At 42.8% G+C, this 16,015-nt stretch overlaps 1 protein-coding gene across 4 annotated transcripts in view; it reads left to right on the plus strand.

Annotated features, from left to right (window-relative positions):
- The window catches only part of MIA3 (melanoma inhibitory activity family, member 3), a 41,183-nt gene that overhangs the window by 10,411 nt on the left and 14,757 nt on the right, over positions 1-16,015 (plus strand). For 3 of the 4 annotated variants that reach the window (XM_012662189.1, XM_012662191.1, XM_012662190.1), the window contains 6 exons: positions 597-3,426; positions 6,099-6,260; positions 8,680-8,825; positions 12,614-12,745; positions 15,150-15,171; positions 15,904-15,992. In XM_012662189.1, the coding sequence (XP_012517643.1) occupies positions 597-3,426; positions 6,099-6,260; positions 8,680-8,825; positions 12,614-12,745; positions 15,150-15,171; positions 15,904-15,992 (3,381 nt within the window). Of the gene's footprint in view, positions 1-596; positions 3,427-6,098; positions 6,261-8,679; positions 8,826-10,988; positions 11,279-12,613; positions 12,746-15,149; positions 15,172-15,903; positions 15,993-16,015 lie in introns of those variants that run through there. The other variant, XM_012662192.1, reaches the window with a different exon arrangement.

Below are 16,015 nucleotides of genomic sequence, written 5' to 3' on the forward strand. Positions count from 1 at the left end.
CTCCTGGATGGGTTGTTAGGTGATGAGTTCCCAGGACATCAGGCATAGACGTTGGGAGTTAGGGCACCCAATAAATGACACCCCATTTTCCCCCACATGTGCTCAAAACAAATCGAGAAACCCAGGAGTTAGGCAGGTGGAGACCAAAATGTCACCATTATTAACGGATAAAGCTGTTTGGAGAATATGATTCAAGTGTGCAGAAATAACGGCCTTTCTAATGTTGCAGTCTACATAAACAGACTTAGCCAGCCACAGACCGAGCTAGCCAACTGGGGGCCTCCCCAGCGGGGACTGTCTCTATGAAACCAACAGCATGGAGGAACAGAGTATGTGTTTTCCTTCTGGCAGGTCCCAAACAGAAAAGAGGGATGGGGCTGAGGGAATTCACCAACCACATTCCTTCCCTGGGGAAGAGAGAGTGAAGGGAAGCCAGGACTAGTACTTGGGTGGGGACGGTCATCGCCCAAGGTTGACACAAATGCCCCTCTAGAGCCAAACATGAATTGGAGATTATCTCTATCATTAGTATGGCTAAGAGTTTGCTCTTCTGACATTTGGTTAGTGGCACACTAATGTTTTTCTTTCCCTTACAGGAAACAGATTTTGTGTGTTTTGATGGAGGAAGAGATGATTTTGATAATTATAATGTAGAAGAACTTTTAGGGTTTTTGGAATTGTATGATTCTGCAGCTGCAGAGTCTGAGAAAGCTATAGAAGAAACTGAGCATATGGAAAAACCTCCCGAAGTATCTAACGAAAGTGAGGCTGAACCCGTGGAAGCCAACCCAGAGGAAAGCGAAAGTGTGTTCTCAGAGAACACTGAGGATCTCAAGGAACCATTCATGGATCAGAAGAACCACCCCCAGGCAAACAGTCAAGCAGGAAATGCTCAGGGAGAGCAGCCTTCTTTTGAACCTTTTGACGAGATGCTACAGGATAAATTAAAAGTGCCAGAAAGTGAAAACAACAAAACTAGCAATAGCTCTCAGGTCTCAAATGAGCAGAAAAAGGTAGACGCTTATAAACTTTTGAAAAAAGAAATGACTCTAGACTTGAAAACCAAATTTGGCTCAACCGCTGACGCACTTGTATCCGATGACGAGACAACCAGCCTCGTTACTTCACTAGAAGACGATTTTGACGAGGAATTGGACGCCGAGTATTACGCAGTCGAGAAGAAGGAAGAGGAGAATCCAGAAGACTTTGATGAACTGCCATTACTAACCTTTATGAGCAGAGAAGATACGGAAACACCAGCGAGGTCTGGAGTTGAGAAATGCTCATCAGACAAGGGGCAGAATTCAAATGAAAAGGATAAGGTTAAGGGAATTGTGTCCCCTGGCATCAAAAATGATGATACAAATATTCTAACAACCCGGGGGGATACTATCTTTTCTATTGTCACAGGAGGTGAAGAAAAAACAGGTGTGATGGATTTAGAGAGTTCTGATTCAGAGGAAGAAAAGGAAGACGACGATGCCTCAGTCCCAGGTAGCACACAGGAGAAACCACGATCAACAACAGACCACACTGACCCTGAAGATGAAGAAGATGGTCTTTTGATTGTAGAAGTCCCTAAAACAAATAATGACAAAGACACAGAAGTGGACACCGGACTTCACATTAAAGGAAAAGGGAGGAAAGTTCAGGAACCTGAGAGGGGCCCGGTACAGGATGGGACAGAATTAGAGGATGAGAAGCAGGAAGGGGTGATCATGCACCGCTCTACTCGAAGCAGTGACCTCAGCTCTTTGCTAGCTGCTGACAAGGGTGGAGACACAGCACAGTCAGCCTTTGATGACAATGAGAATGGCCTAGAAGGAGCAGCTGTTCACGTCTCAAAGGGAATGCGCCATGAAGAAAAGCCTGGAGATCAGATTTTGGAAGGTGGCTCAGGGAGCGACCCTGTCCATAAAGCTGAGGGGAATCAGATGAGCGCAGAAAAGATGGAACGGGAGTCCTCGGATCCTGCAGCGCTCGCGGGAGACGCGCCGCGTAAAGCGTCCGGAAACGCTGTGGAGGAAGCAGCCGTTCTGCTAAGTGGACCCAAACTGCACGCGCTTCCAGCCGAGCATCAGCGCGAGGAGTTTCAAGAGGATCTGGTTCTTAGGACTCGAAACCAACCGAGCTCCTCCTCTCCAGGTGAAATTGGTTTGCCAGGAGAACTAGAAGAAGGGGTTCCCATTCTGGGAAAAAATCTTCCCTGGCAACAAGCAAGAGATGTGGCTGCTGTCGTCCCTGAGCCCTGGAGTGAGAAGGTGAGGCTCTCTGAGGAAGAGGGCAAAGGGGACCGCTCAGACGGAGCGTTCGTTCGTCACGAGGCAACACAGGACCCCCAGGGACCGGGAAGAGCAGACCCCGCCCCCAGCGCGGGGCGAGCAGGCGACCCCGCTGAGGAGCCCGCGGCGGCGCAGGACGGCGATCTCCCTGAGCAGCTGCTGGAGGACGAAAACGCCCTGAGTGCGAGGCAGGCTGAAGAGAGCCGCCCCGGGGCTCGGGACAGGCAGGCAGGTGTTAACCTGCACATCCCCGAAAGTGCCGTTTTAGGGACCACTGGTCCGGATCCAGAAGTGGAAGAAAACAAGGGAGAAGCCGGTGTGTTGGGTGGTGGAAGAAAAAGCGAGACCGCAGCCGGCGGGGTCGACGCTCGAGGCGGGGAACCAGCTGGTGAGGCGGGAGAAAAAGAAGGGCGCCCTCTGCCGGGTGAGAAAGCACAGAGACCGTCCGAAGTAGGTGACTTTCCTGACCAGATAGGAACTCAGACTCCAGAGTTAGCCGACGTGTTTCAGAATAAAGATTCTGATTATCTGAGAAAAGACAACTCCGAGGAACCTGTGAAGACCTCAGGGCTCGCCGAGAAGCCGGGAGGAGAAGAGCTGTCGAGAGAGGACCATGAGGACGTAGAGAAGTTCGTGGGCGCCGAGAGCCAGGGGTCTGTTTCTGAGGAACTTGAAGATGACTCGTTCCTCTGGACCCCACATACGAGTGTAGAGCCAGAGCCTGGTGGCAAGAGGGAGGACTTGCCCATAATTAGCAGCTTCTTTAAAGAGCAGCAGTCTCTGCAGCGGTTCCAGAAGTACTTTGACGTCCACGAGCTGGAAGCCATGCTACAAGAAATGTCATTAAAGCTGAAGTCAGCGCAGCGGGAGAGCCTGCCCTATAATGTGGAAAAAGTCCTAGATAAGGTCTTCCGTGCTTCTGAGTCACACATTCTGAGCACAGCAGAGAAAATGCTCGATACTCGTGTGGCCAAAAATAGATACCAGGGGCTGAAGGAAAACAACGTATTTGAAGAGACTGTAGTGCTAGAGGACATTCAAGACCTGATCTATTTTGTCAGGTACAGGCACTCCGCAGAGGAGGAGACAGCCCCACTGGTGACGGCACCGCCTCTGGAGGAAGGCTGGGGCGAAACGATGGGAGGTGAGGTGCCCGCCTGCGGCCTTGCGGATCGGGCTGCAGAGGCGGCGGCGGGCGCGGGGCCGGGGCTGGGCTTCGCTCAGGCGCCTCCTGTCTTTTTTTTTTTTATTTCAGGGCATTATGAGAGTACAAACATTAAGGTTACACTTTATATCTTTGCCTCACCCAAGCGAGGGTTAAAGGCATGCCCTTCCCCCCTACAGTGCTCCCCATGTCCAGAGTATTTCTGCCATGTGGTCACCCTAGTGTTCATCAGTTAGTACCAATTTGATGGCGAGTACAAGTGGAGCCCGTTCTTCTACTCTTGTGGTGCCTCACTTTGCATAATGGGTTTAAGTTTAATCCAGGAAAGTATAAGAGGTGCTAGATCACTGTCGTTTCTTATGATTGAGTAATATTCCATTGTAAACATATACCAAATTTTAATAATCCACTCATGGATTGACGGGCACTTGGGTTGTTTCCACATCCTGGCAATAGTGAATCGTGCTGCCAGAAACATTCGGGTGCAGATGTCTTTATCGTAGAATGTTTTGTGCTCTTTTGGGTAGATGCCTATTAGTGCTATTGCTGGATCGAATGGTATTTCTATTTTTAGCTCTCTGAGGTATCTCCAAATTCTTTTCCACTGAGGTTGCACTAATTTGCAGTCCCACCAGCAGTGTAAGAGTGTTCCTGTCTCTCCACATCCTCGCCAGCATTTGTTATTTTGGGATTTTTTGATAGAGGCCAATCTCGCCAGGGTTAGGTGATGTCTCATTGTGGTTTTGATTTGCATTTCTCTAATGATTAGAGATGTTGAGCATTTTTTTTGTATGTTTGCTGGCCATTATTCTGTCTTCTTTCAAAAAGTTTCTGTTCATTTCCTTTGCCCATTTGTTGATGGGGTTGTTTGATTTTTTCTTGTTGATTTTTTTGAGTTCTAGATAGATTCTGGTTATCAGCCCTTTATCAGATGTGTAGAGAGCAAATATTTTCTCCCATTCAGTAGGCTGTCTTTTTGCTCTAATGATAGTTTCCTTGGCAGTGCAGAAGCTTTTTAATTTGATCAGATCCCATTTATTTATTTTTATTGCTGCGGTGATTGCTTTGGAGGTCTTCTTCAAGAATTCCTTGCCTAGGCTGATGTCTGAAAGGGTCTTCCCAACATCTTCTTTTAGAATTCTTAAGGTTTCATGCCTTAGGTTTAAGCCTGATATCCATCTTGAATTGATTTTTGTGAGAGGTGAGAGGTGGAGATCCAGTTTCATTCTTCTACATGTAGCTACCCAGTTTTCCCAGCACCATTTATTGAATGGTGCTCCTGTCTTATTTGTAAAGGTCTCTTCACAGTTTCCAGGGTGCTTAAAGGAGAGGCCCACATGTCCCTTCCTGCCTCCTTCCTTTTAGGCTGGAGCATAGAGAAGGATTTCTTACTGTTTCCCTTAGGACAGTTGAGACTGGTTAGCATTTTCAAAAGGAAACTTTATAAAAAGCTAAAGAGAAAAATATAAACGAGAAAATGATGGACGAAGTAGACCTGTTAACACAGGACAGATCTCATATAGAATTATGAAGGGGCTCTGCTGAACACAGCTTTTAAATCCTAAGAGAACTGCTCTGCACCCAGCATTGACTGGCATAACTTTCACATTGATGCCTTGCCTGCGTTCCTTCTCCCCCCAACATGTGTCTCTTGTGGACGGCGTGTTCTTTCCTGCCTCTGGGGCAGTCACTTATTCCAGCGAACCTTGCCTGCACACGTGAGCTCTTGCGTTCATTAATCGAGAATGGAGTCAGGAGGAGTAGCCTTCTAACACAGAGCTTGTCACACAGAAGCCACTCAGTAAATATTTGCTGAATTGACCCCAAGCAAATATCCGGACAGAAGCTTCCCGGTTCCTAGTTCCATGTTCTATTCTCTGTACCCAGGCTTTTCAAACAGATGTGTTTGAACTGAGGCGTGCTGTAGAGTACCATAAAGCCTGAGGAAAATGGATCTCCCCAAAGTGCTGATTTGTCCTGAGAGTCAGTGCAGGTGAACATTTTTGCATTTAATCAAAGCAGATATATTTTGGATAAGAATGCAAAATTCAGGTGAATTTTCAGGGCGAAATATGAGGCTGCAAAGAAACTCATCTCTGCAATGGGTCACATTGGACTATGCCCTAAGCCTCTTAGGGAAGGAGATGGGTTTGCTCTCTTTGACTCTTAGACATGCTGTGAAAGTATTTGAAAGACACTTCAGCAAGCTGCCTTGGCATGGAATGCTCTTCTCTGTACTGACTCTGTGAGAAAAGCATGCTTATGTATGAAGGAGTTCATGTTATTTCTGTGTCAAACAGATGTGTCACATTTCTGCTCTTGACTGCAGTTCTCTTTTGCACATTATTTGTGTGGGCATATATTGGTTTGCCAAAGGAAGTGAAGTTATTGAAGTCCCTACCATAAATATATTTACTTATGAAATACTTCTTTGTAAATTTTATCACGTAGATTAGTCATCCTTTAAGTAGGATGAAAGAAACTGAAACTCTTATTTCCCTGCCCAGTGACACCCCACAGGATGCTTGTGCATGGGGGGGCAGTGTCGGGGTGCCCTGGCGCTGTATGAGGAGGGAGTGCTGGTCGGCGGGGTTAGCTGACAGGTAGTGCCAGAAAGCTGTGCCAGCTCACTGCTTTCTTCTCACCTGTAGAGATGCAACCACCCCATGAAGATAATTTCTCACAAGAGAACATGGAAAAATTTAATATGCAGATTCCTGAAGAGCCCACCCACTTGGACCAGCCCATGACAAGGGACACGGGAGCCTCAGAAGTGTCAGAAAAGTTGAATACTAAGAAAGACTTGGACCCAGGTAAAATCTTGCTACTTTTTTTCTACAAAGTAATGACATAATCATAAAGAAGACCTTCTAGGAGATTTGTTGCCAAAGGTAGGAAATAGAGGAGAGAATAATACAGATATATATGAGTTGAAGGGGGAAAAAAAAAATCCCAGAGCTAATCAAGAGAAAAGCAGGAGTTAAGACAGATGAAGAGCTCGGGCACGGTGGCTCACACCTGTAATACCTGCATTTTGGGAGGCTGAGGTGGGAGAATCACTGGAGGCCAGGAGTTTGAGACCAGCCTGGACTACATAGCAAGACCCCATCTCTACAAAAAATAGAAAAATTAGCCAGGCATGGTGGCATGTGCCTGTAGACCCAGCTACTCAGGAGGCTGAGGCAGGAGGATCACTTGAGCCCCAGCAGTTCATGGCTGCAGTGAGCTATGCTCGCACCACTGTACTCTAGCCTGGGCAACAGAGCAAGACCTTGTCTCTAAAAACAAAACATATATATATAAAGGAAAGAGGCCAGAGACTATAACTAACCTACAGACCAATGCTTGGCTGTCAGTAGCTTGTATAAATTATTTTAATCTAAAATATTATTCTTAAAAGGCCTTATGCTCTAAAATAGTAGTTTTCAACCAGACCAACAGTGTCAGGAATTCTGGGGATGGGACCAGCAGTCTGTGTCTTAATAAGCCCTTCAAGAAGACTGACCTGATGCAAGTTAGAATTGGAGAACCACTGCTCTAAAACTCACGAATTCTGTGTTTTCTCTCCACTTTCCCTCTTTTTCCTGAATAGAAGACAAAGTAATGCAGTTCTTTTTTTCATTTGTTATTTTCACATGGTAAATAAAACTTTGTAAAACCCAGTGAAGGGGTCCAGGCGTGTTTAGCTTACAGCAGCCAGTATAGGACTTTGCAGTGTGTAATAGCCCAGTGTAGACCAACACTTGTGAGGAGTACTTCATCACAGCACACAGTAAACATTCAGTGGGAGATGAAAAAATGTTTTTAAAAATCGTTAAAAAATCAAACCCTAATAATGGTATCAACAGCTTTCTAATTTCCGTGTAGCTTACTCTCATCTTACAGTAAATCAGAAGAGCTAATTGTGTTATTTTGTCTATCCAAAATGGTGACGGTGACATGATGATGCCATTACTGTTTTGTGTTTTTAAAGGCTGTGGTCTGGAAGATAGATATAGCCTTACCGTGTCACACTGCAGGGCTTGGCGGCACCGCACTGACACCCTACCCACAACATACACACACAAAGTGTAGGAGAAGTCACAGCAGGGAGAGGCCTTCTGCCAATTTGAGAAGGAATGACATCTCAGAGGTCTCCTATGTTCCAGAGGACATTGTATTCATATATAAGAAATATATATACTTCTAAACTCCTTTAACTCAAAAAGGTTCTGCTTGTTGAAGATGAATCATGCATCCTTAAGGTTTGTTACTCTATTGCTCAGAAACTTTCAAGGTTAGGGAAAATTCTGCTTACAGAATTACAAACAATTTTTTGCCCTGTCCTTTAAGTTCCACCACAAAATGACCTTAACGACTTTTACAGGTGAATCTTCCCAAATGTCCCTTATTGCATCTCAGGCACTGAGATGCTGACATGACTGGGGCAACTTTACCAGAAGTCAAATTCATAGATCAATGGTAGATAGAATCTTAGGGTTGGGAGAGAACTTCAAGGCAACTAGTCCAACTTCTTACTAATTGCATGCTGGACTCCTAGCTGCTTACAAAAGGTGCCTCAGACTCATATAACTCACATGGAAATCCCCTCCCGACCACCCTGTCATGTGGAAATCCTTTTAGGTGTAACTGGAATCCTGCCTCTTGGACAGAGCCTTGGAGCCAGTTTCCTATTCCATCGACAACCCCCTTCAGTCCCTCTTGGCATTTGCCATACTCTCTTTTATGTAGCTGTTGCTCATCCATTCAGCAAACAATTACTGAGCACCTGCCAGCTGCCAGACGCTGTGCTAAGCACTGGTGCATTCCACCTGCAAGTCTGCAAACCGAGACTCTCTTTTTATTCATTGTTTTCCTGAAGTTTCTAACACAGTGCATCACTAGCACTAACTGAACATCTGTTGGATATGACTGTGTCTATGCGGAGAAAGCATAAAATTCCGCTTTTGTCAATTCCCATGAGGAAATATTGTTCTGATAGTGGTTATGTTGCTGGGCAGCGCCTGGAGGGGACTGGTAGGGGGTGGAGTGAGTTGGAGACTTGTTCATTTTATAATTGAAGGGTATGATGGCTCTAATTGGTATTCTGAATTCTTTTTCTCTGTGCAATTATCTTAAAACCACACATTCCAGGCACAGTGACTAGTATTTAGTGGATTCTCAATAAATATTTAAAATGAATTCTTATTCTAAAGCGTAAAATAAAATATTCATTTTCCTCTTCAATTTTAGGGCTAATTACAACGGAAGGCACTCCCGTTGATGCTGTTGATGTAAAAAAGCAACGAGAGATAAATGCTGAAGAGCCAGCCAGTGTTACACCTTTGGAAAATGCAATCCTTTTAATATATTCATTCATGTTTTATTTAACTAAGACGGTAAGTTTGACACAGTTTCTTCGCTAGAATGTTGATTTTTACAGTTTTTAAGTTGATTTTGAGCATGAGGTGAGGAACCTAAAATGTCTTTATGAAAATGGCCCCTTATCCTTTGAAAGATAGCCCCTTAAATGAGCCACAGGTGTATGGCTTTAGTGGGTTCCTAGTTCAGCAGGTGGAGGATTTGCTGCACGTCGGGGCCGGGTGTGTGCAGACCTGTAAAGCGTGGTTCTTCCCGTCGGGGACCTTTCAGTTCTAGCTGGGAGATAAAGTCATTCACTTGAGATACAGTATGATGCAGGCAGGAACAGAAGTATTTACCCGATGGTAGAACAGCATGTGGCATAAGTTGGGTCATTGTGGTGGCAGGGCAATAGGAAAGGCCCGAAGTTAGCTGAGACCTGCTTTAAGCAGAGTCGAAGGACAGGTGGGAGCTTAACATGTAGTTTGTGGTTGAATAGAAGGGCTGGGTCGGGGGCAGCGTGCAGTCAGACAGAAGAAATTACATGTTCAGAGAAATGGAGGTGTGAGGGAAAGGTTACTTGGGGAAGCTGGGGAAGCGTGAGTAGCTGCTGGTGTTGAAAGTGTGGAGTTGGGGGTGGGGGTGGCCTGTTGGAGGGAGGCAGGGGCAAGTCAGAAAGGAAGCTGGGTGTTATAATAAGTGGTGTCAGACCGCTAATGGTGGGGATCCTTGGAAGGTTTTCAGCAGGAGAGGGATTGGTCAGATACGTTTCTTGGAAAGAGTGACTTATTGCAGAATATTTATTCAGATCTCTCTGAAGAGTCATGATCCAAATGAGACATTTAATCCACCTAGGAGTTTACCTAAGCTTTTTAGGACTTAGCTCCCTCTTGTGATACTTGTTGAAATTGGACTTTTTTTGGTAAATTAAAGGAATGAGTAAACTTTCGGAAGTTGGAGACCAAGTTGCCCAGAAGCTGGGCAAGCATCTTTTCCTTTGTTGCTTCTAGATTTTCACACATAATTAGTAAGGTCTTGCCCACTCATAGTACAGAGAAAAATTTACCCATTTTTTTCCAGTACTTGTTTTCACTTTTTGCATCAGGTTTCTAATACATTTGGAATTTATCCTTGTGAACAATGAGAAAAAGATCCAATGTGATCATCTTCAATATGGTTTTCTAAATATGCCAATACTACTTACTAAAAAGCCTGTTTTTCCCCAGCTGACTTATTGTATCCCAAATTTCCAATGCAGTTGGGTCTATTTCTGGATTTTCTATTCTGTCCTGTGGTCAGTCTGCATTCTCGGGCCAGTACCGTACTGAGCAGTTACCGAGCCTGCGCTCTTCTCTCACTGCACCCTTCATCACTCTTCTTCTTCAGGATTTTCCTGCCTGTTCTTGCTTGATTGTTCCTCTGAATTGACTTTATATTCAACTTGAAGATACACCTTTAAAGATCTACAAATACCATTTTTTTCCTCAGATTAAATGTCCCCAGTGTCTTCAACTTTTAGAACATGATTTCTAGACTATTCATTATCCTTGTCTTTTGCCACAAGTAAGACAACCTTAAAATGTGGCCAGGCACCTGTAGTCCCAGCTACTTGGCACGATCGCTTGAGCCCAGGAGTTGAAGTCCAGCCTGGGCAACATGGGGAGACCCACATTTCTAAAAAAAGAAAGAAAAAAACAATGTGTTACCCGGAACCGAACCCATTGACACAGGGGTGATAATGACGTAACTCCTTAGGATAAGGCTCTTAATAGGGTGTGAGCAAGAAAGAGACCACCTGAGCAACGGGGGGTCCGGAAGCGGAGGAGTAAGGCGAGGACTGGCGAGGACAGGGAGGAAAGCCCTCCCCCAGGAGGAAAGCCCTCCCCCAGGAGGCAGCGGCCCGGCCCGGCCCGAGCCGGGTCCTTCGCGGGGAGAGGCGACTCCTTTTCTGCCTGGACATAGGGGCAGGTGCCTGGCGTCTCCTGGCTCTGGGCGGGCATGAGAGGCCAGCCCTTCCCCTCTTCCCCACCCCCCTCCCATAATCCTCCTCCAGGTAGCTCCCCGGGTTCTCCCCCTTGACTTGGATTCTTCCGCTCAGCTCTTCGCTCTTCCCCCCCCCGCACCGCTTGACAGTTGGTTCCTTCCGCCCTGGCCCCGCCCCCGCGGCCTGGCTCCGTACCTCGGTGTTGTCTGCCCGGGGCGTTGCCTGATGACGTGTTTTATGGACGCTTAGGGCGGAAAGCGACAGTAGCTGGGGAAGGCGAAGTTTACTCCTTCTCTCCGCCCCTTGTACCGGTCCGTTCCAAAGGAGGAAACGGGAACAGGGGCGTCCAGTGCCGTCCACCGGGAAGCGTCGCCTCCGCTGAGCTGTCCCTACACCATGGACTCAGTACCTGCCACTGTGCCTTCCATCACCGCTTCCCCGGGGGACCCGGAGCTTCTGGGACCCCTGTCGGTTCTCTACGCAGCTTTCATAGCCAAGCTGGTGGAGGTGACGGTCCCCGTTTCCGGGGAGGGACCCCAGCTCTAGCAGGCGGGTGGACGAGTTCTGAGCAGAGTGGGTTCGCTGACCCACGGGACAAAGGAGAAATGGAGTGTGTCAGGCCCGAGGCAGGCAGGACGTTTCTGTGCTGTTTAGGGAGGCTAGTGAGAGTGTGTTTGAGAAGGTTTCATGACGTGTTCGTTTTATTATTGAGCACTTGCGAAGTGACAGGCACTTTGTTACGTTTCGGTAAGCAAAATCGAAACAGGCCTGCAGGTCTTTTCCCCTTAACCCCCAGCGCTGTTGGGGGTTGGGGCCAGTATGATGAGTACTTGCATAGGGAAGCAAACACAGCATAGAGCAGGCAGTTTAATGCGCTGTCTTCAAGGAAACGTTCAGAATTAAGGCTTTGAGTTATAGAGAAGACAGTTAAATTCAGAGTAGTTTATCTAGACCAGTTATCAAGAACTCTCTGAATTTACTCAACATTTGTTGTTTATGTAAGAGTAGAATAGATTTAACATTTAAAATTTTAGAGAAATAACACATTATTTGTGTTATTCATTATCATCATATTGGTTTTATTTGCAGCCGTAAAAGTTGATTATGTGTATATTTACATTTTATGTCTTGTGCAGTTTTTTTAAAGTAATTACACCCAACTTATCCAAGAGAAAGTACGATCCGGCAGGATTCTAGCATGTTTTAGACAACGTGACGTGTCAGGGCCTATTGCAAACTGGAACTATATCCTCAACGTAAAGACATTTAGATTCATAATATTAATACTTAAAAACATTGTAAGCCAAACAAGAAATATAAGACTCCCAATATCCCATCTTTCTTGAAGCAGTGGGAGCTATTGAAGATTTTTGAGGGAGTAGTTATCTGATAGAGGTTGGTTTAGAATTTGTATGGATAATTCTTTGTGACTGCTTTATTGTAAGTTCCTTTCAGGTTTTGCATTTTTTTTTTTTTTTTTTTTTTTTTTTTTTTTTTCTGAGACGGAGTCTCACTGTGTTGCCCGGGCTAGAGTGCCGTGGCGTCAGCCTGGCTCACAGCAACCTCAAACTCCTGGGCTCAAGCAATCCTTCTGCCTCAGCCTCCCGAGTAGCTGGGACTACAGGCATGCGCCACCATGCCCGGCTAATTTTTTCTATATATTTTTAGTTGTCCAATTAATTTCTTTCTATTTTTAGTAGAGACGGGGTCTTGCTCTTGCTCAGGCTGGTCTCGAACTCCTGAGCTCAAACAATCCGCCCTCCTCGGCCTCCCAGAGTGCTAGGATTACAGGCGTGAACCACCGCGCCTGGCCTCGCATTATTTCTTTTATGTCGATTTCAGATAGTTGCTACATTGCCTGATGATGTTCAGCCTGGGCCTGATTTTTATGGACTGCCATGGAAACCTGTACTTATCACTGCCTTCTTGGGAATTGTTACATTTGCCGTTTTCTTCTGGAGAACTATCCTTATTGTGAGTAAATTAAATTAACTTACGTTCATAAATACAAGGTTTGTTTTATAATCACTGGCCCTTTTATTTATTTTTTTAGTTACTAACAACACAAATTACTGCTTATGATTCAAACTAACCTTGTAAAATAATTTGGTGTAATTTTTGTGTTGGTAAAAACTTAAGTGCACAAGGCAACATGTGTATAATCTCATTGGGGAAACTTCAATATATAAATACCTTATATCAAAACTTAAAGATTAAGAATTAAATAGGTGCATATACACACTGTTGGTAGAATTGGGAATTCTTATAACCATCCTGAAAAGTAGTTGAATAATATATATCTGAAGCCTTAAAAATGGTCATATCCTTTTATATAGGATTAATATCATGTTTAGTAGTGTATCCTAAAGAAATAACCAATCATACATTAATGATCTCGTACCAGAGCATTCAGTGGAACAGTATTTATTAGAGTGAAAACTTGGCACAACCTACTATGAGCCATAGTAGGGGAATTATTAAATTATTGTACATTCGTATAATGAAATATAAGGTGGCTTTATGTATTTCGAAGACATTGGGGCACAGCAAATGCTCACAATTTAATGTTAAGTGGAAAAAAGAAACCAAGCCTTTAAAGTGCAGGTAAACCATGTATATATAAACACACACACATATAAACAAACACAGAGAAAAAATGCAAGGAAATGCATCAAAATGATAAAAATTTTTATATGTAAGAGATGAGATAATTTTTCAGTTTTTTTCTTGTGTATATGTTTCCCAGATTTTCTGATTTGGTCGTGAGCTATTATACTCAGAAAATATCTTTTTATTTGGAAATAAAGATTATATAATGTCCAAAGACATGTGATTAAATTTTTTTTTATTCCTTAGAGTCTTTTTTCTGTGCAGAATTTGTCTTTCATACGTACATGTACATATGTGTGTGTATATTCATGCATATGCATACTTATACTGCATATTATTTTGCTTCATAGTTATTTAACATAATGTTTAAATGAGTTTTGCAGCTGAAAAGGTTTCAGTTGAAACTTAACAGTTACAAGTGGCCAAAAGCATTGATTGTAAATCTTTCTAAAATTGAATATTCTTTTTCTGATTTCTTATGTTGGACATATCATTGTTAGTAAGTTTTCTCTCTTTGCACAATTGATTTATAAAATCACTTAAAAAGAAGGGTTTTTTTTGGCCTGAATTCCTGTGAGGAATTCTCTAACCTCATGAGGCCCTTTTTTCAGATAAAAGGAAAAAGGGGACTAGAAAGGTGAACAGAAAGAGAAAAGGCAGAAACATTTTATATTTCCCACACTTGTTTCTCCCATTTAAAAAATCGTAACACCTGTTTTGATTTTAACAAGATTACATAGGCTCTGTATGTAACTGCTGCTCCTCAGCCTCAGCATCTGACTTTTGGAAACTTGCTCCTCACTTGCCTGTTAGTATGAGTGAAAGCAGACAAAGGCGGCTTTGTCTCTCATTAGTGACATTAGAGAAATAGCCATTTCTTTCCATGTTGGAATTTTCTGAGTGCATTTCCCTATAACAACAGTTTTATAAGTGATGTTTAGATACTGTAAGAATATTGAGATACCATGGATGATTTGTGGACTAGTCTTGAGTATCTCGTCACCGTTTGTAACATTTGAAAGGGGAAATACGTTCTGGGTTACAAAGAAATTTAATAATACTATTTTTGTTTTAAATTACTGCCTAGATTTTATTATCCTATAATTTAGTGCTGTCTTTGGGGTATGATTTGGGTTTTGCCCCTTTGGGAAAATGTTAGCTGTCATTTCTCTTGTTGCTTGTACACTTTGCTCTATTAATTTTCCCTTCCCTTTCAGATTTATGAGGATTTTTAGTGGTCTAGGAAAATCAAATAATCTAGCTTTATTAGAATTATTTCTAAATTCAGCCAGTATCCAACCTTGAATAGGGTTTCTAAGATGTTTTCTGGTGAGTGAAACAGGCATATCATGGTACAAAGATTACACCTTTACTTTTTGAACAATCATTGTTTCTAGACTTCATTCTGGCTATTTGGGGTTGTCAAAATAAATGAGAAAGCATTAGTACATTTATTGTGAAAATATTAGCTATTTCTATTAAAGTTACACATTTCATATGATTGGTGCTCATTTAATAGATTTATAAACATATCTTTAGCTGTAAAAATAAGATATTTACCTTAGTGACTATTTATGAAGTATCACTACCAATTATGTTTGAAATGCTTTTTAACCTTTTCTTATTGTTTAATCTATTGATTCATTTTGCTGAACCAAATTGTTACTAAATTCTTCTTTGGTTATGATTTTGACTGTTGTATTAGGAACTATGTGTTTCTGTTAATGAAATGTTTGACATCAAATTTAATTTTATTTCTCTCTTCTAGGTAAAGAATAGAGTATATCAAGGTAAATTTTTAGGCTTATTTTGTAATTTGTACTATTCCATCTGTATTGGTGTCCAATATGGGTTTTATGTAAGCTAGAAGTAGATATCATGCCTTCTGATGTCTGGTTGGCTTATAACTTCTGACAGTTTTACTATTCCTGGGTTGCTAGGTTGGATGATAGAGTAGATGGTGATGCTGCCAATTAAGATAGATGAGGAGTAACAAATTGTGGGAGTAGGGAGAAGATGATTAGTTTTATTTGGGACAGATTGACTTTAAATGTTGATATAATGCAGATTTAGTACTTGTGAACAGTGTTCCTGTGCTAATGATTTAATCAATATATTAAGTATTTAAGTAAATAATTTGAGCAATAGAATTGTAAATCAGTATGCTTGTATTTTCTGCTTCTCTTTGCAAATGACATATATTTGAAGTGATCCCATTTTTCTGAGAAGAAAGGGCTTCATACAGGGAAGAGTATCACGCTGTAATGTTTTGCTATACTTTCCATCTTTGAAATAAAGTTAAAGAGGAATCTCATTGAAATAAGAGTTATGTTTCTTACATTGTAATAATATTTTTACATCCATATTGCTACTAACTACAGATTGCTTTTTAAAGCCGTGATAGTTAATGCTAAGAAGTTCTTTTCCCTGATTGTGCCAGATAACATGTCTTTGCTGCTAATACACTGGGTAATTCAATTTCATTTAGTGATCATAATAACCTCTGTTTTTTCTTTTTTTAGTCACTGAACAGCAAATTTCTGAGAAGTTGAAGACTATCATGAAAGAAAATGCAGAACTTGTTCAAAAATTGTCAAATTATGAGCAGAAGGTATAATTATTTTTTCAATCTTT

The sequence above is a fragment of the Propithecus coquereli genome, unplaced genomic scaffold (genome assembly GCF_000956105.1).
Source record: "Propithecus coquereli isolate 6110/MARCELLA unplaced genomic scaffold, Pcoq_1.0 Scaffold756, whole genome shotgun sequence".
NCBI classification, from domain to species: domain Eukaryota; kingdom Metazoa; phylum Chordata; class Mammalia; order Primates; family Indriidae; genus Propithecus; species Propithecus coquereli.